General features: G+C 34.6%; 2 protein-coding genes across 2 annotated transcripts; both read right to left on the reverse strand.

The window, feature by feature from the left end:
- Positions 1–810: 810 nt before the first annotated feature.
- LOC133784576 (receptor-like protein EIX2) lies at positions 811–18,992 on the reverse strand. The gene is made up of 6 exons (XM_062223871.1): positions 18,888–18,992; positions 18,653–18,774; positions 16,890–16,954; positions 16,576–16,811; positions 1,581–4,087; positions 811–880 (listed from the first exon to the last, which is right to left on the reverse strand). Exons 1-6 carry the CDS (start codon positions 18,990–18,992, stop codon positions 811–813), a joined length of 3,105 nt encoding a protein of 1,034 aa, XP_062079855.1.
- Positions 18,993–20,811: 1,819 nt separating this feature from the next.
- On the reverse strand, positions 20,812–22,643 carry LOC133783741 (uncharacterized). The gene is made up of 6 exons (XM_062223381.1): positions 22,523–22,643; positions 22,339–22,431; positions 22,138–22,248; positions 21,932–22,044; positions 21,365–21,848; positions 20,812–21,279 (listed from the first exon to the last, which is right to left on the reverse strand). Exons 1-6 carry the CDS (start codon positions 22,523–22,525, stop codon positions 20,920–20,922), a joined length of 1,164 nt encoding a protein of 387 aa, XP_062079365.1. The 5' UTR covers positions 22,526–22,643; the 3' UTR covers positions 20,812–20,919.
- Positions 22,644–27,938: the final 5,295 nt, after the last annotated feature.

The following is a 27,938-nucleotide window of genomic DNA, read 5'->3' on the forward strand; positions in this document are numbered from 1 at the left end:
AGAAACGTCGAGATATTGAGTTCAAGCTAGGTGACTTGGTTCTTGTGAAACTTCAGCCTTACCGCCAAACCACAGTGGCCCATCGCCTCAATTCGAAGCTTTGTCGTCGATATTACGGACCCTTTGAAGTCATGGCTCGTGCTGGACCTGTTGCTTATACACTCAAGCTTCCTCCGAATAGCCGCATTCACCCGACTTTTCATGTTTCCCTGCTGAAACCGTTTTTGGGTCCGTCACCGACGAAATACTATCCATTGCCAGAGTTGAGTGAGGCTAACAAGCCTCTTATGCTACCTCTAGCTATTTTGGCAGCAAGGATTCACAAGACTCACAACTCTTCTACCAAACAAGTCCTGGTTCAGTGGTCGTTCAGCACTCCGGAAGATGCCACCTGGGAAGATTATGACAACTTTATGGATATCTACAGGTTACACAACCTTGAGGACAAGGTTAGTTTCGTGGATGGGGGTAGTGATACAAGGGCCCATTTGACAAGCCCAATTAACTTAGACCATGGAGCCATTCACGAGAGAGTGGGCAGCTGGGAAAGAGAGAAGACCCAACCCATTGAAGAATCACCACCAACAATAGAAGAGGGCACCAGCAATAGTAGAGGTGAAGCCAACAAGGGAAGAGGGGAAAACGGAGCAAAGAATACAAGGGAGCACACTAAGCCACGTTGGCTGAAGGATTATGTAATGAAGCTTGGAATTAGAGAGAGTCTTGCTTAGTCAATTACTGTTATTTTCAATCCTTTTTTTTGTCAATACATATAAAAGGTAAGTTGTAACCATTTTGACAGTTTTTCTTTTATGCTGAATGAAATTGCAAGCTATTGCTAAGGAGATTTGTCCTGTCTCGAAGAGGACTCTTTCTAACACTTATAAAATAAAAAGAAATAAATTTTATAAATACCTATTTATTGAGTGATATTCTCTAAGAGGAATGCGTCAGAAGTGTAATAACTTTCACTGTGTCGGGTTCAAATGGTATAAACATATAAATATATATATATATATTTATATATGCATGCCTAGTACTTTATACACTTTTGATCTCATTAATCTGAATTTATCTTTAAAGTTTAAGGTACACATTTAGCCAAATGAATGTCAAAAAAACTCAACTAACAAAAAGATACATTTATTTACTTCTTACATAAAATATAATATCAAGTATTTTACTAGAAAGAAAACAAAAAAGAAATACAAAAGAGAATATGTATATATATATAGCTTGGCAAATTCAAATGATCACATGCTATAGCTGAAAATAGACTAGCTAGTACGCATATAAATCTGAAAGAAAATTATTTAATGAGCAATCACTAAATCTTTATTCTTCTTTTCTAGTTCTCTCATTTAGGGGAACAGTTCTCCAAGATGAGATCTCCACAAATGAATCTATGATAATGAAGATGAAATACTTTAATATTTCATCAATTAATTATATTTTAAGAAAATACAAGAGAATTAGAATCATTATCTAAATAATAAGTAGAATATACAGTGGATTTAAATAGTTAGAGGAATCATTATTTACATATTTTGTAATAAAAAGAAGAAAACAAAAGTACTAACCATTTAGCATTGAAGTATCTCTTCAAGTTAGAAACTCTAACGCTTATCATCACATAAAGCCAATCTTCAAATTTATTCAAGCATCGAAAATAAGCAAGTCTCCGATAAAAGTTTAGGAACGAAGCTCCACAAACTCCAATAAAACCAAGAGCAAATCCAAATTCAAGACTAATGAAAAACCATGACATATCAAACCATTCTTGATCAAGTTCATTGTAGTTTTTAAAGTCATGATTTCTAGAAGTTGCATGATCTCCAGGGCATTCAGTCAAAAGAGGAAGTCCACATAATCCAAAATTTTCAACATATGAAGAAGCATTGAAACTTTGCAATTGAGTACCTGTGGGGATCTTTCCTGACAAATGATTAAATGATAAATTCAAGCATGCCAAGAAAGATAATTCTGCCAAGCCAGTAGGAATTTTTCCACTAAAATTGTTATAAGACAAATCTAGTGATTCTAGTCCACTTAAATTCCCAATATTCCGAGGTATGGCTCCACCCAAACTATTTCTTGACAAGTTCAACTGATTTAGTCCCACAAGATAAGTCAACTCCATAGGAATCTCTCCAATCAATTTATTACTTGAAAAGTCAATGACTCTAAATATATCGAAATTTTGTATATGCTCATATTCCATTCCTTTCCATATTATCGATGTCTCAAATGATCCAAATTGATAACTATTACGAAATTCTTTAGATTTCTCCGCCATGGATGTAAAATTATTCATACAAGATGGGATAGCTCCATATATCCTATTATGGGAAATGTCCAATATCTGAATATATTGTAGATGGCATAGACTTGATGGTATTGTTCCATAAAAATGATTGGACTTTAGTTGCAAAACAACCAGATTTGTAAGTATTTCCCCAATCCACTTTGGTATAGTTCCTCCCAAGCTATTCTCTCCAACATCTAGAAGTGACAATCGTGTACAATTCTGCATGGATGATGGTAAAGTTCCTGACAAGTTATTTTTCCTCAAACCAAGTACCCCAATACTATACAAGGAAGCTATTGAGCTTGGTATCACACCAGACAACCTATTGTTGTTCAAATTGAGATAGAACAAATTTCCTAAATGGAACAAACAGTTTGGAATGCTTCCAAATAACTGGTTATTAGAAAGATCAAGATAATCCATTGTTCCATCAATTTGATCGCAAAAGAGAGGCTCAAAACATGTAAGAGTATTATTGGAAAGATTTAATGTACGTGCTTTGAGAAGAAGATATGGTGGGATACATCCATGAAATTTGTTAGAGCTTAAATACACGTATGGAGACTTATTATTAGATTCCAATAGACTATTTGGGAAGGTGCTGTTGATAAGATTGGAAGATAAATCCAAATATTCTAAATTGGAAGTCATATTGAAAAACCATTTAGGAATGACATCAGATATTCCAGAACTAAATAAATCAATATATGAAATATTTGACTGTGTTTGAAGCCAAGAAGGAAGTTGTGGACCTATCGTGCAAGATCTCAAATTGATATATTGGAGTTGAAAAGGAGGAACCCATGTGATATTCGTTTTCAAAGTTAAAGAGTTGGAAGATAAGTCAAGGTGTTTCAATTTGGAGAGTTTCTCAAGGTGTGTTTCGGAGACAACTCCTATGAAAGAATTCCCGGAAATGGCTAAGAACTCAAGACTAGAGAGATTGCCGATGCTCTCTGGTAAAGTATCACTGAACTTATTGTATGACACATCCAACTCTCTCAAGTACGAAAATCTTGACAAATCTCTAGGCAGTGGTCCATTTAGTCTATTCTGAGACAAATTAAGAGTTTCTAACGAGTTGTTATTGCAATCAAGGAGGCTTTCCAAGATATCAGTCATGGTGGAATTGAATTCATTAAGAGACAAAACTAATTGTTGAAGCTTACAAAGACTCCCTATAGATTTCGGCACTTCCCCATCAAATTCATTGAATTGCAAGAAACAACGCCTAAGATATTTCAAATTGTCAAAAGCATCTGGAAGATGACTGCCTTTGATATTGAAATTATTATCATACAGAGAGAGATCAACAAGATTATTGCTCAAATTAAGCAAGCGAGAAACTGTTGTAGACCCAAATGTACTATAAGAGACATCGAGAGTTGTGATAGAATTGGTAGAGTTTGTGATATGAGAAAAAGAGGAATCATCTAGCTCTGGAAATTGACAATCATATAGGTGTAAGGTTGATAAGGAGGGAGCTGTTTTAAATGAATGAAACCAGCCTTTGGCTTTGTTGAAGTTTGTTTGATCCAGTTTAAAGATTCTCAGATAAGGGAGATGAGAAAGCCATTTGAAACTATTAGCAGTCAAACTAATAGAGTGACTAAGGTCAAGAATACGTAAGTTGGTGAGGGTTCCAAGTTCTGAAGGAATATTTCCAGTTATACAATTATCTGAAAAATCAAGATATTTGAGATTTGTGAAGGCTCCTATAAACTTTGGGATTTTAGTGAAATCATTGTAACTAAGATTCAAATACTCCAAATATTGGAGCTGGACCAAAGAGGCACTAATTTCACCGGAAATAGGTATCCAACTATAACTACCATCAATACTCACTGTCTTCGGCTCTCTTGGGCCGCCCCCAGTGTAATACTCACTGACTCCGGCCAGCTTAACCGAGCTCAGTGATAAATAAGCTGCCTCAGCTACCAGTGGCTGAGCCGCGCCTCAGTGCGCGAATATAGATTCCGACACTCTTAGGCCGGCTATCGCATGTCCCATGGCATAATAATACCATCTCATGACATGATATACAAATATAGGGAGCTCTTAGTCCCATTGTGTCCACATGGTTAATCACATTCACATAACAATGCATACACACATAGGGAACACTTAGTCCCAACCTAACCATATATTCAGGTGCAACTTTCTTACCTTTCGATTTGCTAGCTTTGATCACTTGACTCCTTGAGCACGATCCCTCTCGAGCCCTAGCGTTCACCTAAACACAATCATAGGTCAAAGTCATCATCAAACCTCAAGTCCAAAACCTAGCCTCGGGACCAATCCCGAGCCCCCAGGAAGTTCTAGTTCCACCAAACAAGGTGGTGGAACCAAACCCCAAACCCTTGGTCAAAAACCCTTACAAATAACCCTCAAATGCCTTTATGAAAACAGGGCTGCGCTACAACGCTCTTAGGAGGGCGCTACAGCGCTACAAACAGAAGCAAAATCCCCTCAGCATACATGGCCTAGCGCTACAGCGCCCAAAGGCTAGCGCTGTAGCACTAGTCACAGGCAGGCCAACTCCAAATTCCTCTTCCTGCGATTTCCTCGAACCAAACTCAACCAAAACTTCTCCAAACCTTTGCCAACCTCAAAAACAACCTTATAAACATACTCCACTCATCCCAAGCACCCCAAAAACTCAAAACCCAATCACATGCATCTCTAATCCCAAAATTCACCATAGTTGTCCCTAAGCTCAGAAACTCAGCAAAACCAGTCAAAACATCAGAGTTAGAGGCTTAGTATTCATACCTTTAATGGAGTTCGATTTTAAGACAGCCTCTACGCCTCCCTAGCTTGATTTTCCTCACCCTTTGGCCTGAATTCCCTAAAGTCCCCATTAGATTCAACTTAAGCACCATAGTTCAAAACCAAAACCAGAAACTGAAGAACTCTATAGAACCTTACCTCAAGTGTTAGGGTGTTCATGCTAATCCTCTGCCACTTCTCCAATCCTAGCTTAGGATTCTTGATGCTTAGCCTAACCTAGCTCTCCTCTGAGCTTTGCTCCAAGAAAACCCCAAAAAAGTGGTGAGAGAACCACAAACCGACCCAAGAGAAAGCTCTCTATTTTCCTCTCCTTTCTCTTCTCTTTCTTTTCCTTCTTCAGACTTCTGAAGTATTCAACCACTTCCACTAACACAAAACCTCAGTAATACACATCTTTAAAAAGCCAAATGACCTTAATGCCCTCCCTTTTATTTCTAACCTTTTAATCCACTTAAGGGCATTTTAGTCATTTCACCCCAATTCCCGCTAACTCCTCGAGTGTCTCTAATATTCACCGCTTACTACCCAATACCTAATTAAATACCAATAATATCCCTCAATGTCAAAATAGTCCCCAATATACTTACTAAATCCTCATTTATACCCCCAGGCACACCCCGTGCCGGGTACAAATCCCTGCCATGACTTTTTCGCTATTCTGCTCACTAAGATCGTCTCGAGTCACAGATCACAGATATATCCACATAATAATGTGGTCTCAACATTAGCTTACCAATATACGCACAAATACACAATTACGCTCTCAATGAGCCAAATTACCATAATACCCTCATATCAGAGTATATAGTCCCATGCATGCCTTTATCATCATATAATAATATGACCCACATAATCATGCATATAATCATATAACAACACAGTAAATCAATTATGGCCCTCCCGGCCTCCTAATCAAGGTCCTAAACCTTATTAGGAAATTTGGGTCGTTACAGGTATCCCGAGTTGTTCAGAAAATTTTGAGGACGAAATTCCCGTAAGGAGGGGATAGTTGTAATGACCTGAATTTGCTAATTGGGCTTAGGGCCTTGATTAGTGTGCCTGGAGGGCAATAAATGATTTAATGTGCTTTAATGTGTTAATGGGTGAATTAATGTGGTTATATGTTATATATATGCGATATGTTTGTGTAGCACGATCCGAGACAGTCCTGGGGAGCGGTTAGCCAGAGAGTCACAACGGGGTTGAGATTCCGACTCGGGGCGAGTCGAGGGATAATTTGGGTATTAGGTGTGTTATGGGATTATCGGGACATGAAAATAAATATTTGGAGATATATTTGAGGATAGAATGTCTAGGCGGGAATATTAGGGAAATTTACCATTTTGCTCTCGGGGATGTTTTGGTACCCCAAGCTTTGGGGTAATCACATAGATTAAGTCAAATAAAACAAAAAGAGGAATTATTTAGAAACTCTAGGAACCGACTTATACTTCTCTTCTCAGCCAAGGATAGTTTTATTTCTTCTTTTCCCATTCACTCTCTAAGATAAACACAAGGAAAACTATGGGAATCAACTTGAAGGTCTAAGGAGTTCAGTTGGGTTTTAGGGAGCTAGGAGCTTAGGGGAATTAAGGTTCAACTTCAGGGGTTTAACTTAGCAAGAGGTAAGCTTTTTCATGGTAGTTATGCTTAAGTTTCAGCTGTGTTTTCAAGCTTTGCATGTGGGTAGAATTTAACTTGTTCTTGGGGTTCTAATTGGATTTTTGTAGTAGAATTTGATGGATTTTGATGTTGTTACTGAGTTATTATTGAGCTGGAGTATATGTGTTAACTATCTGGGTTAGATAGGTGAGTTTTGGTGAGGATTGGCTTGAAGAAAAGGTAGAAAACTGATGAAGAATTCTGGGTTCGGTGAGGAGGGTCGTGGCCTTAGGATGGGCGCGCCGCGGCCCGTGTGCGCGTGCGTCCAAGGATGGCCGAGAGTTCATGCGCGTCGCGGTGCTTGGTGCGCGCACCGCGGCCCGTGTGTGTTGCAGGGGTGTGTTAGCCTCTGTTTTGAGGCTAGCCGCGACTCTTGAGGGTGGGGTCGCGACCCTTAGTGCCAGGTTGAGTTTTTAAGGGTATTTTAGTCTTGGGAACTCAAGGGGTAAGGCTCGGGATGGATTTTATCACCCAGATTGATAGAATTCAAGGTCCCGGAGGTTAGAGTTATGGTTTGAAGTTATTCGTTGGATTAGTACTTGATGATTGGATATTGTTAATGTGTTGTGACTAGGGTTTCGGCGAGGCTCAAGTTAGAGGGCTGTGCTCGGGACATCGATGCTCGGAGAGCTCGGGACTCAGGTAAGAGAACCCTTGTTCCCATAGAGCTTGTGTGCAGGGCTGAGCCCAATGTGTTTGAATGAACTGATATGCAGGGCTGAGCCTAGTGTGAATGAATGGATTAGTATGCAGGGCCGAGCCCAATATGTTAGAACTGCGGGGCGTAGCCCTTTATCTGATTATGCTAGAATTCTATACTTGCTTGTTATGCTGTGTTAATTATGATGTGAACGGTCGGCTTGAGCCGGAAACGGTGTAGACCGAGAACGGCGAAGGGTCGGGAACGGCGTTGGGCACGTTGAGTGCAAGGCCGAGAACGGCAAGGGGCCGGGAGCAGTGCTGAGCACGTGGAGTGCGAGTTGCCAGGGCGAGTCCCCAAAAGGATACCTGGGATATCCTCACGGCATGGTCCGCGAACCCAGGGCTTGGTAAATGCCTGGGACGGCTAGGTCGTACGTGTTTAGCCATTGGTGGCATGTTTATATGTTTGATATATGTGTTGCATATGTTATCTGCTTGTGGGTTCTCTTGCTGGGCTTCGGCTCACAGATGCTCTGTGGTGCAGGTATAGGGTACAGAGGTGATCAACCAACCATGAGTACAGCAGGCGTGAGGCGGCGTGTACATGTTTGGCCAGCCTGGCTGCCACGACCAAAGGATTTTGGGAGATGCTTGTAAATAAACTCTGATTTTGTCGTCTAGTCGACTTGGTTTAATTAATATGTTGTAAACATTTCTAAACTATATTTTGGGATCCCAAGTGTAAACCTTTCATGATTTTCTATGGAAATTAATATTTCTAAGGTTTTTCCTCTGTTTATAGCTTAATTACACTGTTTGATTTAAAACCTCGATTAGCGAGATGAAAGCACATTTTTAAACTCCCTTAGTAACGGCTCTAAGGAAGTAGGGCGTTACATGCTTGGTGTCAAGTCAAGTCAATATCTTTTACATTAAATATGGTGAGTATATTTTTGTATATTATTTATTTAAATAAAAGATCATTTTAAAAAAATTATATATTTTTTTGTCTCGTCACAAATTTTTTATTACACTGAACCAATTTTGGTGCTTGAAATTAGGATGAGCAACATTCATTCAATCTAATTACATTGATTCAATCAAATTACAAAAAAATGGATATCCAATTACAATTGGAATGGATTTGAATAAATATATTGGATTAAATTTGAATAAATGGATTGGATAGGGATGTAAACGGGGCGGGGCGAGGTTGAGAATGACTCCCCCATCTTCGCCCTACCTCGGGGCCCCATGGGGTACCTGTTTAAAAAATAATTATTTTTTTCTAAAATTGATAAAATAAATTAAGATAGTTAAACTTTTTAATATAAAATAATTAAAAAAATAATAAATTATACCAATAAGAAATATATGTTTTTATATAAATTATTTTATTATATTTATATTAAAAATAAATTATTATAAAATATAATGTAAACGTGGCGGGTTTGGGACGGGGGTCATATCCCTCACGGGGACCCTATCTCGCAGGTTAAATTAACATCCCTAGATCGGATGGCGGATGACATTGTCAAAATCCAACTAAAAACTGATCGAATCCAATTACATATAATATATATTAAGCTACATATATAACTAAGGTTGTAGTTTCTAATGTATCGGTTTATTGGATAATATAGTAACTTCAATTACAAGTAAAATAATTTTACATTCAGATGGTTTAGGATGTTTTACTAAAATGTCATCATATTATAAATTCAGATCTGTATTGAACGTTTTTCCCATTCTATTTTATTATTTATTGAAAGGGACAAGTTTGTGCTTTGATATGTATATATATATATATATATTTCATTATCAATTATTTAATATTACAAACTAATTTGAGCGTGTTGCTTGGTGTAAAGGCTAGTCAATATCGTTTACATTAAATGTGGTAAGTATATTTTTGTCTCTTATTTATTTAAATAAAATATTATTTTTAAGAAAATTAATTTTTTTTGTCTATTATTGTTATGACTAAAAGTAGCATTTAGTCACAAAACTTTTATTACACTCAGAGCAACTCCAACCATGAATACTAAAATGGTGTTGAACCAACATAAAAAAATGAGGTAATTTTAACATCATATTTTTTCTCCAATCCAACCATAACACTAAAAATTATACCAAAAAATATATTCAACATTATTATATTCTTCACAAAGTACACATTATATCATTATATTATTTTATCTTACAAATTAAATAATATCCATATATTTATATATAATATTAATATAAAACACAAAAACAAAAAAAAATTTGTTGTGGTGAAAAGTGTCACATCAATAATGTTGTGGCACTGTTCATGTACACTATTTTGCAGTCCCATTGGAGTGATATATGGTGTAGGATCAACACCAAATTGGTATTTTGCAGTCCCATTGGAGTTGGCCTTAACCAATTCTGGTGCTTTAAGTTAGGGACAAGCAACATTCAAATCAATCCAATTGCACTGAACCAATCAAATTCAATCCAATTACAAAAAAAAAATAGATATCTAATTACAATTGGAATGGATTTAAATAAATAGATTGAATTGGATTTGATTTGATTGAATTTGAATAAATAGATTTGATTGAATTGAATTGAAGTTTAATAAATGGATTGGATAGAGCTGTAAACGGGCGAGGAAAAGTTTGTGCTTTAATATTTGTAATGGATTGGTGTTTTGCAGTGCCATTCAATCCCATATTTTTTTATTATTTATTGAAAGGGACAAGTTTGTGCTTTATTATGTATATATGTTCCATTGTCAAATCCCACTATTTATATATATAAAAGTTATTAAGTAGTTTGAAGTAGTCACACTTCAATTATTTAATATTTGAGCGTGTTGCTTGGTGTCAAGGCAAGTCAATATCTTTTACATTAAATATGGTGAGTATATTTTTGTATATTATTTATTTAAATAAAAGATCATTTTAAAAAAATTATATATTTTTTTGTCTCTATTATTGTTACGACTAAAAGTAACATTTAGTCACAAAACTTTTATTACACTGAACCAATTTTGGTGTTGAAGTTAAGACAGGCAACATTCAAATCAATCTAATTACATTGAACCAATCAAATTACAAAAAAATGGATATCTAATTATAATTATGATTTTTAAGCCTTTGACTTCTTCTAGGTTCGAAGGGTTGCTTTACATCATTTTGAGAATTCTCCTCTTGAGAATCAATTTTGGATGTAGAAGTTTGAAAATTATTCTCATATAACAAATTCTCCTTTAGAGATGTTGAAGCTTTAGAATTGTCGTCACATAACATATTCTCAAAGAATTCAACTTCTCTAGATTCAATCACAATATTAGACTCTAAGTCTAATAGCCTATAAGCTTTACTATTGTTGGCATAACCAACAAAAGCACACTTTATGACTCTTGAGCCTAACTTTGTTCTATTAGGTTCGGTTTTCTTGCAATATGCAAGACACCCCCACACTTTGAAGTACCCTATGTTGGGTTTTCTTCCTTTCCATAACTCATATGGAGATATCTCATTTTTCTTCATCGGTATTCGATTAAGAATGTGACAAGCGGTTAAAAGCGCTTCACCCCATAAGTTGAAGTTCAACTTAGAAAACACCAACATAGAATTTATCATCTCTAGATAAGTCCTATTTTTCCTTTCGGCAACACCATTGTGTTGTGGTGTATAAGGTGCAGTGCACTCATGAATTATACTATTTTCTTCACAAAATGTATTGAATTCATTAGAGAAGTACTCTCCTCCTCTATCACTTCTTAGCACATTAATCTTTTATTTAGTTGACTAAATAATCTTAAAGTCACTTAACCAACTTTTGTGCATTTTTCTAAGAGTCTCTTTGAGATTCTTTTGAAAACATCATTTTGACATCCATTGATTTTCTCGTCAAAATCAATTTGAAGATGTCAATTTTAAACACTTAAATCAAAGAAAATAAACCCTCAATGATTTATTTAAATACTTTGATTTCTAATGCTTTGGTTTAACATTATCTCCTCATTGAGATTAATTGAAAACATATCACCATCTTTAACAAGAATGAATAAAATTCTTTTCAATCTTATTCATTATTGGTATAAAGATTCAAAATTGCTTCTCCAATTTTGTCATGCCACCTCATTGAGACATTGAATATTTGAGAATTATTATCACTAAATAATTCTCAAATGTTTTCTCTTTTGACCACACTTTAGACTCCAAGCCTATAGGTCAATATTTCATTCCATAATTTTGGATTCTCTTAATCCATTTTCTTGCAGTAGCAAGACTCTTATCAAAAGATGTAACCCTTTAGGTTCATCTTTTCTTATCTCATAAGTTGAGTTGGTCAACACTTAAATGAGAAATTTTAATTTCGCAAATAGTTCTCTTTATTTACCAAATAAATGGTAATTCATCACATTGCAATAAAATATGATAAAACATATTTATATTATTATCACCTTAATTATCATATTATATGAAACACCATGATAATTCTCATGTATATATCAATATACTTTTATATATTAACATAATTATGTCTCAAAGAAATTTAACATAATTTGTCAACATATACCCATCATATTAGCATGCATTTTGAATCTCATAATTATATTGTAAATATATCACAAATATCATACAATAATTCACATATCCACATATTGATATATTCTATTGATTCACAAAATCAATATATAGGTATGTCAAAACTACCTAATTATCATGCTTTATAAATTCTCAAAACATAATTTTCATGTCAAATGTATGTACTACTATCTCACATATAGCATACACATAAGATTAACAATCACTAGATTATGAAGAGCTTCTCAAAAGTTCACTTCTGTAACGACCCAACTATCTATGAAACTTAGATCATTAAACCTACTAAACATAAACTCAACTTTGAAATGAACATACGTAAGAAAATTCATAACTTTATTGAAAACCTTAAAGAAACAATGTTTGTAACACATAAATGAGCTCATTGTTTTAAAATAAAACATAACTTTAAATAAAATTATTTACAAAGCTACATGCGGAAAAAAAAAACATAAAAACATAATTTTAAAGAAACTAAAAAAAAACGTTGTCCTCGAATCGACACGCAGCCCATCCACTCCATTCACCTCCATACACACACCAAGCTTCCAAGAATCCTTCCGCCTCTGCATCTATTTTCCTGTATCATACTAAAAGAAAAGGAGTGAGCCTAATGCCCAGCAAGGAAAAACTACTAATCAACATAAATATACACATAAAATCATATCACAACATATCATAACATATACTAAAAACATATCATAACATATACTATATAAGACTATACTAATAATGGCCATTATGACATGTGATAAACCATATACGTCCCCTGTCTAATATTTGAGGTAGGTTAGATCACATGTAGTGTATGATAACCCATCTACGTCCCCTGTCTAATATTTGAGGTAGGGTAAATCATAACATAACATATAAAAACATAACATAACATAAAAACATACAAGATCTAGCCTATTTTCCTTACAAAAAATACCGGGATTTGAGAAAAGTTTTGGGACGTTGGAACACTCCTAAAATCCATAAATGGAAGGGTGAGTATACTAAAGAGAATGAGATGAAAAGAATGGAAGAACTATACCATTAAGAATATACTTACCAAAAACCTTATGTTCAAGAACTTAGATTTCCTATCCAAGAATAAAGAATAAAGTTAGGGGCTGAGTAGAAAACTATAAGAACTTGAAGAAAATAATACCAAAATAACTATAGTTTTGGAATACCTTGAATGCTTTATGACCAATCTAAACCTTAAACCGAAATGTGTTATAAACCTTACTTCCCAAGTGGTTGGTAAGCTTAAAAAAAATGATTAAGCTTATAATCCCCAACCCTAGTGTTTACACTCTCACAATAACCTAGCAACTTGCAGCCTCTGAACTTAGCTTGATGAATGAATGAAAAAAAAAATGCTTGGTGCTAGGTCCTATTTATAGAGTTCTAGGAATAAAAATCTTCTAATCATAATTCAAATTTAAATTTAAGTTTACATTTAAAATAGAATCTTAAGGAATAAAAATCTTCTGATTATAATCCAAATTTAAATTTAAAATAGAATCCTAAGGAATAAAAATCTTCTAATCTCGTAACTTTAAACTAACCTACAGTAAAATCAACATATCTGGAGCTGTAGAACTAAGATTTAAAATATCTTTATACCGTTAGAAAGATAATTAAATTATCTACAACTTTTTAGAAATACTATTTTTCGAAATTCATAATCTAACTGGGTCAAAAATAGGTTGGAAGTTACAGTACCCTAAAGTTACGAAAAAATAAAGATCTATTTAATTATCTAAATAACCTAATCCACAAATAAATAAAATTGTGAGTCTAAATATCTGAATATCTAAATAAATATCATGCTCTTAATAGATTTTGATGAAGTCTAAGTCTTATATTTCCCTTATTTTATCATTTAAATAATAATTCTTTAATAACAATGCATATGACAAGTGTCATATTCTTATTGGCTCTGTCTAAACCTTAGGTTATAATAATCATCATATTAATAACCAGCAATATTAACCAAACCTTATGTTAAAATTAATATTCTTAAACTATAGGTTAAACTTATAAAATCCATAACTATTGCTAGGAGTTTCCAACTAAATCCCGGCTTGAACCAAAATCCACAGTAATAACAATACTATAACTACTACTAGCTATTACTATTACTACTACTATCTAACTAGCTAAGTAAAGTTCTTGGACTCTACAACTTCTAAGGATTTAACTTTCACAAATAGATGTGTAATCTATGTTACAATGTATCTCATATTATATTAACATGTTAATATTTACACAAGTATTCATGTATCAACATTTGGAAAACATTCTAATACATGAAATAAAATCTCATCACTATTATATAAAATTTACACTTACCTTGTCTTACCACCAAGTTCAAATGAATCCATGAAACCTATTCCACCCTACTAGGTATTGGTTCATGATTTGATAGTCTCACCTTCCATTGAAACAAACAATGGGAATAAGCTTTTGAATGTTAGGAAAAATAATATTGCCTCAATGGAAATGGTAAGATAATATTACAACTCTATGCAAAATATTACAATGGACAAGATTGATAAAATAAAGTGTTACAACTCTATAACTGAAAATACAAATAAAACAAAGGAAATGAAGAAGATGATGAAGAAGAAGAGAATAGTAAAGTACAACTCAAAACAAAAGTTACAAATAAAATAAAGTGTTTGGACCAAATGAAGAGATTACAACTCTTAAACAAAATATACAAGTAAATAAAACAAGAGAATAAGAAGAAGAACAATAGAATAAAAGGAAGAACATAAACCACAAACAAACTCTCACTTACACAACCTAAGTGAAGAGGATTGGGGATCACCAACTTGAACAAGGTTTAAAACTTTTGTCCAAAAGCTTATTTCCCCCTAACTCAAGCACTAAGGGATCTCTCTCAGATTTTGGAAATGTTTTCTGGAATAATCAAGCCTCAAGGTGTTTCTAGCCAAGTGCTCTAGTGGATAGAAATGATGTGTCTTACAAGTGAGCATTAGGCTCCTATTTATAGAGTTTAGAGACACCCTTTGAATTTCAAATTCCACCAACCCCCATGGCTGTTACCAATGATTAATTGGGTGTTTTATGGAATTAAAATAGAGAATTGGGAGTTACTAAGCTGTTGGAATCGTTCAAAGTTGGATAAAAAATCGAAATTATAGAAGCTGTCAGCCATTAGGGCCGCGGCGCTAGTTCCAGGCGCCGCGGCCCTCAGTCAATTTCAGCAACACATTTTTTCAGTTTTTTCCAAAACGTTCCAATTTATTCCCACTTGATTTTGTAACTTCCATACACAATATGGGAGTTAAAATCACATCTCTATCAGCCATTTCTCATATGGCTTTAAGAAATTCATCTCAATATTGTGTAACAACAAATCTACACAACAATGAGTGATATTTAGGAGTTACAAATTTGTGATGAATTTGTAACACCAAATATGTTACATGTTTGGATATTTCACATATATCCAAATAATGTAACTCTCTATTATATGTTACAATATGTGACACTCTATGTCACATTTATTTAATCTAAAACATTATATTATAAAATAATATAATATTACATTATATTATAAAATAATATAACACATACCTCCCATATTGCCAATCCCTTCTTGAGCCATTTCTTCCCTTAGCAATCTTCAATTTACCTACAAAAACAAGTGCAAAAATGCAAGAGGGACCTAATGGATAGCAAACCCTTACCACAATACCACATGCTTATTTTCACCCAACAACATATATGTTCTATATATATATGTCTCGTATGCCTTTTTACCCTAAGGGGTATATTGGGCCTATTGGGCTTATATTATTAGACATGGTGCACTATGGTTTAATGGGCCAACCTATAGTCTTTAGGGTGCTACCATGTGCCTCAAATGCAATTAGATTAATATTAATCATCCCATTATGATCTTTAAATATTCGTAGGCACTCTAGAAAATGATTGTGATAATTGAATTATGTTTGTAATTATATTAGTCCATATAAAATTCTAACATTCTCCCACTTGGACAATATAATCAAACCACCATAATATTGTCCATCACTAAAAGACAGTCTAATAAATCATATATAATATCATATCGATAGGATACATATATTATTTATGATTCGGTCTTGAAGACATTCAAATACAATAACAATCATTAAACCAAACATGCATGTGGTACATCAATTTGAGACTATGCGCATTCGTCTCTTTTGTACCTATCACTTCGTCAAACAACAATATATATATTCATATATATGACAACAATAATAAGAAGTGACTTCAAATATCATTATGCATGTTTCATAAATACAAGTCATAAGCATTCCACACAAAATACTAGCATGTTCAATACATAAAATAGCTCCCACTGAACTCAGTAATCTAGGCCCCTAGTAATCCCATACGGGTAATGTGTTCTGCAAACACACATATAGGTAAGCCTTTTGTAAGTAGATCTGCCAACATGCTAGCGATAGGCGTGTACTCAATGGTAATGAGGGATTCAACAACTTTCTCTTTAACGAAATAATACTTAATATCAATATGCTTTGAGCGAGAAGTACTTCGAGTGTTCTTAGAGAAAGCTACAGCTGCAGAATTGTCACAGTACAATTTCAGCGGCCTCGAAATGGATTCTACAACACCCAATGCTGAAATGAAATTCCGCAACCATATTGCTTGACAAGTAGCCTCATAACATGCCATGTACTTTGCCTCCATTGTTAAGGAAGCTGTGAGAGTCTGCTTGCCACTTTTCCACGAAACAGCTCCTCCAGCCATCATATAGTTGTAGCCTGAAGTGGACCTTTTATCATCTACGCATCCTGCATAATCGGCATCACTGAACCCAACTATATCAAGAGTGTCAGCTCGCCGGTAAGTCAACATATGATCCTTGGTACCCTGAAGATACCTCATGACCTTCTTAGCCGCTTTCCAGTGACTAAGTCCAGGATCACTCAAGTATCTACCCAACACACCAACAATAAAAGAAATATTTGGGCGTGTGCATACTTGAGCATACATCAAGCTGCCTACAAGAGACGCATAAGGAATAATCTTCATTTCATCTCTCTCTTTATCATTTAGTGGACATTGGGCCTTTGAGAACTTATCACCCTTCACTATCGGTGCCTTCCCAGGAGAACATGCATGCATATTGAATCTTTTCAAGATCCGATCAATGTAAGTCTTCTGAGACAAACGAAGAATACCATTAGCCCTATCCCTAAGAATCTGAATCCCAAGCACATAGGAAGCCTCACCAAGATCCTTCATATCAAAATGGCTAAACAAAAGATGTTTTGTCTCAGACAACAGATCAGAATTATTAGATGCAAGCAGGATGTCGTCAACATACAATACTAGAAAAATAAAGCTGCTCCCACTGACCTTCATGTATATACATTGATCTACTACATTCTCCTTGAAGCCATTTGCAGTGACAATCATATCGAACTTGAGATACCACTACCTTGATGCTTGTTTAAGCCCATAGATAGACTTTTTGAGCTTGCAAACCATGTGTTCTTTGCCAGACTTCTCAAAACCAATAGGTTGAGTCATGTAAACATCTTCAAATAAATCTCCATTCAAGAAGGCAGTCCTCACATCCATTTGATTGAGTTCTAGATCAAAATGAGCAATTATAGCCATAATGATTCGCAACGAATCTTCGGTGGAAACAGGTGAAAAGGTTTCTTTGAAATCAATACCTTCTCTCTGGCTATAGCCTTTAGCCACAAGCCTAGCCTTATACCTTTCCACTTGCCCATTCGAGTCACGTTTGATCTTATACACCCATTTGCATCCAATGGGTCTGCAACCTTTGGGTAATTCAACCAACTCCCAAACTTCATTTTGTGACATAGAATTCAACTCATCTTTTATTGCATCCATCCACAATACAGATTGAGGACTATTCATAGCTTCTTGAAAGGTAACTGGCTCAAAAGTGTCTCCCACATCAAACTCATGTTCCTGTAAATAGACAAGGTAGTCATTAGGAATAGCAGACTTGCGGGTTCTCTGTGATCTTCTCACCATAGCTTCATCATCCCCAATATCAAGATTTTCACATTGTTCTTGATTTTGAGGTTCATCATGAGTTTCTACCGGAATTTGTTCAATCACAGGGTCATCAATAGGAGCGGAAGCGACAGGTACAGGGACAAAAATGTGTTCTTCCCTGAAAACAATTTCTTTTGACCCTTGACTTGAACCAAATTCATCCTCAAAATAGACAGTCCTATCTGATTCTATAACCTTGGTGGTGTGAGATGGGCAATAAAATCTAGAACCCCTTGATCCAATGGTGTAGCCCACAAAATAGCCACTAATGGTCTTCGGATCAAGTTTCTTAGACTATGGATTATAGGGCCTCACTTCTGCTTTGCAACCCCAAACATGAAAATGACGCAAGCTTGGTTTCTTACTTGACCATAGCTCATAAGGCGTCTTTGGGACAGACTTGCTGGGCACTTGATTCAAGATATAAGCTGCAGTCTTTAATGCCTCACCCCATAAAAACTCTAGCAAACTAGAATGAATCAACATACATCGCACCATGTCAAGAAGAGTGCGATTTCTCCTTTCAGCAATTCCATTCTGTTGGGGTGTTCCTAGCATTGTATATCTTGCATCAATGCCACATTCCTGTAAGTACCTAGTGAAAGGCCTGGGGTTCCTTCCACTTTCAGCATAACGTCCATAATACTCTCCACCTCTATCAGAATTAACTGCCTTGATCTTCTTCCCCTTTTGAAGCTCAACTTTCGTCTTAAAAATCTTAAACGCATCTAAAGATTCAGATTTATAACCACCCACAGTAGGCGGAACAAAAGGCCCACAAATATCAGTATGGATCAACTCAAACAATCGTGTGCACCTATCTGTTTTACTTTTTTAACCTTGGCCGTTAACTTTCTTTTAATACAATCAACACAGGCAGTAAAATCTGAAAAATCTAGATCTTGAAGAACCCCATCTTTCACCAACCTTTGCATTCTATCTTTAGAGATATGGCCTAAACGTTTGTGCCACAACATAGAAGATTTTAAATCTAACCTTGCACGTTTAGAACCAACAACAGTATTAAGAGAAGTAGAAACAATAGGAGTAACATCATGCAAAACAAGTTTATATAAGTTTCCACATAAAATTCCATTGCCAACCAAAAGAGAGTCACGATACAAATTAACACAACAAGGAAAAAGGGCTTTTACTTCGGTTTTTAAGCTTGATTTACTTCGGTTTTCGCTAAAATTCGCAACCGAAGTAGTTCGGAGCGAAGTAAAAACTAGCTAAAAACCGAAGTAGAATCCCCACTTTCTACTTCGGTTTTTACTTAATAACCGAAGTAGAAAGTGTATATACGCTAGCATCCTGGGCACTTTCTACTTCGGTTTTTAGGTAAAACCGAAGTAGAAAGTGGGGATTCTACTTCGGTTTTTAGGTAAAACTGAAGTAAAATGTACACTTTCTACTTCGGTTTTACCTAAGAACCGAAGTAAAAGGGGACTTTCTACTTCGGTTCTTAGGTAAAACCGAAGTAGAAAGTGTACATTTTACTTCGGTTTTACCTAAAAACCGAAGTAGAAAGTGCCCGCATTTTTTATTTAATATATGTTTCTAATTATTTTTAAATGGATGGTTTCTATTTTTATATAAATATATATATATATTTTGGCCTGATTTTATTTAATTGATCTAATTAATTTTTTTTTTTTGGCCTAATTATTTTTCAACAATTTAATTATATAATATTACAATTATATATATTTTTACAATTGAAATTGGTTAAGAAATTTTTTTGAATAAATATATGATAACTTTTATTAATTAAAAATGTTGTACATAAACATATAAAATACAAGTACTTAAGTAAGATAACTAGCCTTAACATTAATACATTTACATAGCCTTAACATTAATACATTTACAAAATACTAAACTTACAACTAAACAAAAATAGGCTTACTGATAAATGTATGGTATCAATTTGGCTAACCATTCGTGTTGGATTGGCAAGAGGTCTGCAATCTCACAATATTGCGTCTTCCCACCAAACTGTAAAATTAATAAATATAAATTAATTTCATAGATTATCGATAGCAAATAAATTATAAAAAATGAACTTACTTTTTCTTTTAGGGTAGTCATTGCATTTGATGCCCGTACAAGATCTCTAATGTACTTCAAGACATAAAAACCACATTCATGACTTTGTGGTTGTCTTGGACATGTAACATTGAATATCTTTGTGGGATTGCCGAGTAATGCATTGGAAGAAGCTCTATAATATGCACTATTTAAAAAGAAAATTATTAACAAAAGTTATTAAAATGTAGTAACATGTAATATTTGTTGCATATTAAGAAATATTTTAAAAATTTTAAAACTTACCTCATTATCATTGAATCAATTTCTTCTGGACGTTTGTGTGATTTCAATGGATCTAAGAACACGATTTTTCCTTTTGGCATAGCAATCACCAACATCCAATGTTCCCTAAAATAAGAAGCGTATGTTAAGTAAAATAATTAAATTTTTAATATATGACTAATCAAATAAAAAAAATTTACACTATTTCTTACCGTATGTTCCAAGGTATAAAGTAAAGTTGACCAACTCTATCCATGGTCATCAACCAATTCGCCAAGTCAATGGTTGATCGCTCTACATCGTTAACATTATTAATGCTAAGACGTTCAATGTCATAAAACTTGTAATAGACACGCTGATTTGGAAATAGAGACTCCCAAATGCATCTGCAAAATTTTCTTTAGTGTTAAATATTTTGAAAAATTTCGGCAGAGTTTCCCCTATAAATAGGACTTCCCAAACCTGTAAACATTCAATGTCTATGAAAATTTTCAACAGATCACAGAGCAGTACTCATAACTGATTCTAAATTCCTATCATTCCAAAGAATTAGTTTAAGGGATACCTTAATCCGAATATCATTGCTGAGCCTCCAATCATATGCAAGGTAGCAACTTGTTCCACATCCTCTGAAGTTAGGAATATTGACTCGCGATTCATGAATGTTGGGTCCACTGGAATGGAGACGACTGAGTTTATTCCCTTAACTCTGCAAAATTCTCTCACCATAAACTGAAGGCTAACATGGATGCGATTCATGATGTGATCGGCAAATGGTTGGCCTTCGGTCAGAGTGTTTTCTGGATTGATGTGAGACCCAGCTGATGACAGATGCAGGCTAGTCATAGGAGGTTTTGACATATCCTTGGATGAACTTTTTGACATAGGAGGTTTCTTTCTTAGAGGACCCTACACAACATCAAGTTAAAATAATATTAAAATACTGGACCAACAAATATTTTAATAGGTAACAAATTAAAGAATTCGTTTATACCTGGTCAGTCATAATTAAATCTTTTGGCCAAGGAAGAAATGTGTCATAAGTATCTCGAACATATTGTATCTCCCCAACAGAACATGGGATTTCAGCATCCTCTTGTAACATTTTGGTGACTCGCACCCTCGCATATTCGTCTGTCAGTTGGACACCATGAATAGTCAGTGGACCCACCCCATCAATGATAACACCCTCTGCCACCACATTATGAATATTATCCGAACAAAGTAACACATCCTGCATGTACGGTGTGTCATCCTGCATGTGCGGTGTGTGGTATTCTTCGTCGCTCTGCTCGTCATCATTGTCGTGTTCATCCATATCATCTAACCCACCTGCTTGTTTAGCTTTTTCCTCCTCTAAAGCTTTAAGTTCTGCTTTGAGCCTCGCAATTTCTGCATCTTTCTTACTAACAACATCAGCCATTTCTGTTGCTATTTTTGGTTTTCTTCCAAAGACGGACGAAATCTTCGCAAACGACCTACAATAATCAACCAAATTTATTTTAAAACTAAAATATTATAGAATTAAGTTAAATGCAACAAATAAAAAATAATATCATACCCAAGTGCTCTAACACGCCCTGGGTGCTCAGGTGTCCCTAAAGCTTGCGTTAATATGTCATTCCGACCCTTTGCAATGATTTCTCCACTACTAACTTTTTCTTTCAGCTCATTCTGTGGAACAAACCAGTGGTCACTTATATTAGTGACTTATAAGAACTTTATCATTCCTAAATTACTTTAAAATACTTGCTTGAAACCACTTACAATTCTTGCTTCAATTTGTTTGTCCAAATCTGTAACAAGAACCTTCCTCTTTTCTCGTGCTCTTATCCATACTTGGTACCGTTCTACATCTGCCACACCTAGTTCAGTTTTCTACAACATACAACAATTAATTAAAGTTGGTGAGTGCAATATTCTTCATAACAAGTTGACAGTTATAAAATAGTGATGCGAATTACTTACCAGGTCCTCTCTAACATTGGCAAGCCCTCTACGAGATGTACGATGCCTCGAAGTATATTTGAGAGATCTTTCACGTTGTGCTTCCCGCAAAGCCTACATTAAATAGGTAACAATAAGTTTTTAAGCAATTATTAGTATTTCAAAACTAATAAATCATATACATAATAGATATACACAATAGTACCATAAACTCAGGAGATAAACGGTGGCTAACAAATGTCCTCCAATCTTCTAGGTCAAGTTCTGGATATTTCTTAGGAAGGATTTGGAGTTCATCTATCAGACCGTCTTCTGCCAAAGGGTAGATGTAGTCACTAGTGATGTTGGCGGCAAAATCTCCTTGAAAGCAGCTAAAAATTGACTGAAACACTTATCACTAACTCCATTTTCTGCTTTTATGTTATAAAATTTAACCATTGTGGGCAATCTTAGTTTATTGCAACCACTGAACAATTGTCTGTCTGCATCTCTAACCATACTATCAAATTTTTCTGGATTATGAAAAAACTCTTCTTGTGCTTCATCAAGCAATTCTATAGGATGATCATCAAAATCATTACTCTCAAAATCATCTACACCTCGCCTACCTAATGGATATGGGTCATCATTTAATAATTCTCCATGCCAATACCATTTACTATAACTCATATCAAATCCCCGACAAAATACATGATCCTTTATCATGGTAATATTCCCCTTTACTCCATTACCACAATCGATACAAGGACAACGAATTTTTTGTGGATCACTACAATTCTTTAGGCAAAACTCTAAAAATTTGTTGAATCCATCTTGAAATTGTGATGTTTCTCTCCTCTCAAGCATCCATGATTTATCCATACTAATAACAATATTCAATTCCTAATAAGTTAGAAAAAAAACTTATATTAGGTTCTAGTCTTATAAATTTTTTAAAAAATTCGGCAGAGTATCCTCTGTTTCTATAGCATACCGTAATTTCATAATTACCTATAAAATCAATACAAACAAACACAATAATCAAGCATATATGAATCCATCATTATTAGGTTCTAGTCTTATAAATTTTTTAAAAAATTCGGCAGAGTATCCTCTGTTTCTATAGTATACCGTAATTTAAAAATTACCTATAAAACCATTTAAAACAAACACAATAATCAAGCATAGATGAATCTATCATTATTAGTTTCTAGTCTTATAAATTTTTTTAAAAATTCGGCAGAGTATCCTCTGTTTCTATAGCATACCGCAATTTCAAAATTTCCTATAACAACAATACAAACAAACAAAATAATCAAGCATAAATCAATTCATCCTTATATCACCACAGCACGCAAATTTCCCAGAGCCTACTTCACTAATTTTCAAACATAACTTTCACTAAATCTAATATGCATGATTACATTAGTCTTATCTTTATACATAAATCTTATAGTAATATAAATACAAAAAATAACTAACCTTCAATATTAATCTTCAATGCACCCGAAATGAACAACAAAGTTCACCACTCAATCAACGACCCTACTAAAACATTACATAATTAGTAAACTACATAATTAATTATCAAATCAATAAATAAAAAAAATCAAACTAGTTAATGAAACTAATGAACAACACTTTGATCATCTTCAAGTTATTTTTTTTCAAATATTTAAAAAACAAATTTATCTATTGTAAAAATTTCTAAAACTAACTAATATGCATATATATATTTATAATAAACCTAATTTTTATCACATTATTTAAACTAACAAAATAAACAAATAATTATAAAAATTAATAAAATATTAATTATATTAATTTTAAATTCGGAATAATAAAAAAAATTAAAAAAAACATGGAAAATTAAAAAATTATCATCAAAACCACATTTTAGTAATCTATACCTGTTTTGAAGCTCAAAATCCCCTTGCAATGTCAAAAATCCGGCCAAAATCTGGCAATAAACACCACTTTCAAATGGAGAAAAAACCCACGGCCAAATGCCTTTTTTTCTCTAAAAAACAAAAAAAAAAAGATTTTTGGACTATATTTCGGTTTATAGGGTAGAAATATTGCAAGAAATAAAGAAAAAACAAAAAAAAAAGCTTGGAGAATCAAAATGGGTGTTGGCTCACGGTGGTTAATGGAGGTTTTGGGGGTTTCTTTTTGCACAGAAGGGAAATGGGTTTTGAGAAGATGACCGTTCGGGTCTAGGGAATGGGCATATAAAGGACTTTTAACTTCGGTTTTTGGTAAAAACCGAAGTAGAAAGTGGACTTTCCACTTCGGTTTTTACCAAAAAACCGAAGTTAAAGGTCCTTAAGTTATACCCGTTGGAGACTTTTAACTTCGGTATTTTGGTAAAAACCGAAGTGGAAAGTCCACTTTCTACTTCGGTTTTTACCAAAAAACCAAAGTTAAAAGTGCACAAGGGCCGCGTTTGGTTTGGCCAGTTTTTTGCATTTTTATTACCTCTAAACATAATATAAGGGCTTGTGCAAACAAACACGACCCTCTCCACTATGAATTTTTCACTTCGTTTTTTTAAAAAAGCGAAGTAGTAAGTAATTTTTTTCAGAGCGCCAATTTGAAATGCGAAGTAAAAGAGTTTGAAAACGTTTTTACTTCGCTTTTTTTGTATGCTCACTATAAAAACCGAAGTAAAAACCTATATTTCTAGTAGTGTAAGTTTTCCAGATCCAAAATGAAGACTATAACCCAGTCTATCCAGAACAGATACAGAAATCAAATTCCTCCTAATATAGGGTATGTAAGCAACATCCTGTAATTCCAAGAAGTGTCCTGTATTCAATTGTAATCTGACTGTCCCGAAAAATTCAACTTTGACTTTTGTATCGTCTCCTATGTAAACATGCTGCTCCAAACTACTCGGTCTTCTTCGACTTGTCACTGCTTGCAAGGAATTTGTAACATGAATTGTGGCTCCAGTATCTAACCACCAAGAATTTGAGGGCACATCAATAATATTAGACTCTAAACAAACTATCACATGATAATTTCCTTTCTTTTCTACATGAGCTTTGAGCTTTCGACAATCAGATTTCTTGTGCCCAAAGTTTTGACAAAAGTTGCATTTTCCCTTGAAAAACTCATTCTTATGACCAGTAGAAGATGAGACTGACTGTCCACTCCCTTTAGAACTAACTGTTTTCTTCTTATGATGCTTTTGGTCACTAGAGTTACTAGGAGTGAACTTTCTCTTGTGAGAATTATTGGGATTTATCACCATGGAGATACTTCTTGCCCTTCCCTTTCTCATGTTCTCCTCTTCCTTGGAAAGAATAGCAGACATCTCCCCAACAGTCCATTGCTCCTTCTGAGCATTGTAGCTTGATCTGATTGAATCAAACTGAGATGGAATGTTCTCCATCACCAACCACACCATGTAATCCTCACCAAGGTCCATATCCATGGCCTTAAGTTTATGATAGTGGCCCATGAGCTTGTCAATGTGAGCCCTAATGTCACCTGAACCATCATAAATAGTGTGATGTAGCATGTTCAAGTGTTCATTCTTCTCATTCTTTGAGAATTTCTTATACTTTTCCTTAATGGCAGTAAGAAAATCCTTTGCATTTTCAGACTTGGGAATACTATCACGAATGGATTCGTCCATGTGATATCTCATAAGCATCAAGCAAAAACAATTGGAGTGTTCCCAGCCCTCGTAAAATTTCTTATCCTTCTCAGTAGCATCATCAGCAGGCTTAGATGGTTCATCAATTCTCAAGGCCAAGTCCATTTTCATGAAGGTCAAGTTCATCATGATATTTTCAATCCACTGCTTGTGGTTGGTTGCATTCAGCGTCAAGACAGCAGAGAATCTCGGAATGCTTACAGTTGAATGAGAAACAAGAGCAATAACTATTAAATACATGTTACGATAAATGTAGAGTCCAAGAACTTTACTTAGCTAGTTAGATAGTAGTATTATAGTATTTATAGTATTATCTTTGTAACTGTGGATTTTTGGTTCAGACCGGGAATTATTTGGACACTCATAGTAGTACTTATAGATTTTCTAAGTTTAACCTATAGTTTAAGAATATTAATGTTAACCTAAGGTTTGATTATATGACTGATATTAAGGATAATATTTATTATACTATAAGGTTTAAATAAGGACCAATAGGATTTTAAGCACATGTTATGAATGGGTGATTAAGGATTAAGTATTTTGAGGATTAAATTTAATAAGGAGTAAAGTTTGAATGCTATAAGGTCAGTCAGCAACTTTGAATACGTTGAGGGCTCAGTCAAGGCTGTTTACTCCATTCAAACTTAGCTAAAAATGTGTAATTTCGTGTTTAATTAATCAGTGTGTGCCGATATATCGCAGCACGTAGATACGGAAAACACGAGACGATGCACAACAGCCTCGGGCATACTGGCCTAGGCGATATATCGCCTACAGGGGGCGATATATCGCCTCCTTCAGCATATTTCAAAAGTTTTTTTAATTCTTTTTCCTTTCAGCCATTCAACCTCTTGATAAGTCCAGCATCTTTTTGAACGAGTCTTCAGCCTCTGCTGAACGATTATTCAAATTATTTTCACCTAAAAAGCTATTATTTTTATTCAAGTAAAATTAAGATCCTTTCATTCCTAAACTCTATAAATAGGACCTAGTACCCAGCCATTATTCATCTTTTGCTCTAAGTTCAGAGGCTGCAAGTGCTAAGTGAGTGTGAGAGTGTAAACACCTGGGTTGGGGAATCATAAGCTTGATCACCATAAGCTTATCAAACACTTTGGGAAGTAAGGTTTCATAGTATTCCGGTTCGAGGTTTAGATTGGTCTACAAATCTTCAAGGTATTTCCACACTCTCTAGTTCATTGGTTTTATGTTATTTTTCCTTCTCATACTCTTCTACTCAGTCTTCTAACCTTATTCTTATTTTGGTTAGGAAATCTAAGAACTTGCACATAAGTTTTTGGTAAGTATATTTCTCAAAGGTTTAGTCATTCCATTCCTTCCATTCTTTTCATTACTTTTTCTTCAATCAACCCACCCTGTTATATATGGTTTTAGGAGTGTTCCAAAAGTCCCAACATTGTCCTCTTATTCCGATAACTTTGGTAAGGAAAATAGGATAGAAATGCATATGTTATATGTTCTATATGTTATCTTATGTTTCTTATGTTATGATAAGTGTTATGATATGTATGTTTGTAGGCTTGGGCATATGACCCATATGACTAACAAGACCCCAAATAGATTATGGGCATATGACCTACTTAGCTAGTAGGACCCCACTAATCTCATGGGCATATGACTTGTTTAGTCTATGGGACCCCAAGTAATAATGGTCATTATAGTATGTGTATGTAATAAGTGTTATGTTATGTCTTTATGTTTATTATGAAATTTATGTACATGATGTATGTGTTAGATTTTCCTCGCTGGGCATTAGGCTCATTCCTTTTTGTTTTATGTGCAGGAAAATAGCTTTAGTGGCGGTAAGGTTCGTGGATGCTTGGGATTGTGTATCGGCGGTGAAAGGATTCAAGGAGTCGAGAGTTCGATTTTCGAGGATGTAGTCTTGTTTTTTTTTTTTATGATCTTTACATGTATTTTCCGCACTTCTTATGTAATTCCTTTCATTTTAAAGCAT

The sequence above is a fragment of the Humulus lupulus genome, chromosome 6, assembly GCF_963169125.1.
Source record: "Humulus lupulus chromosome 6, drHumLupu1.1, whole genome shotgun sequence".
Classification (NCBI taxonomy): domain Eukaryota; kingdom Viridiplantae; phylum Streptophyta; class Magnoliopsida; order Rosales; family Cannabaceae; genus Humulus; species Humulus lupulus.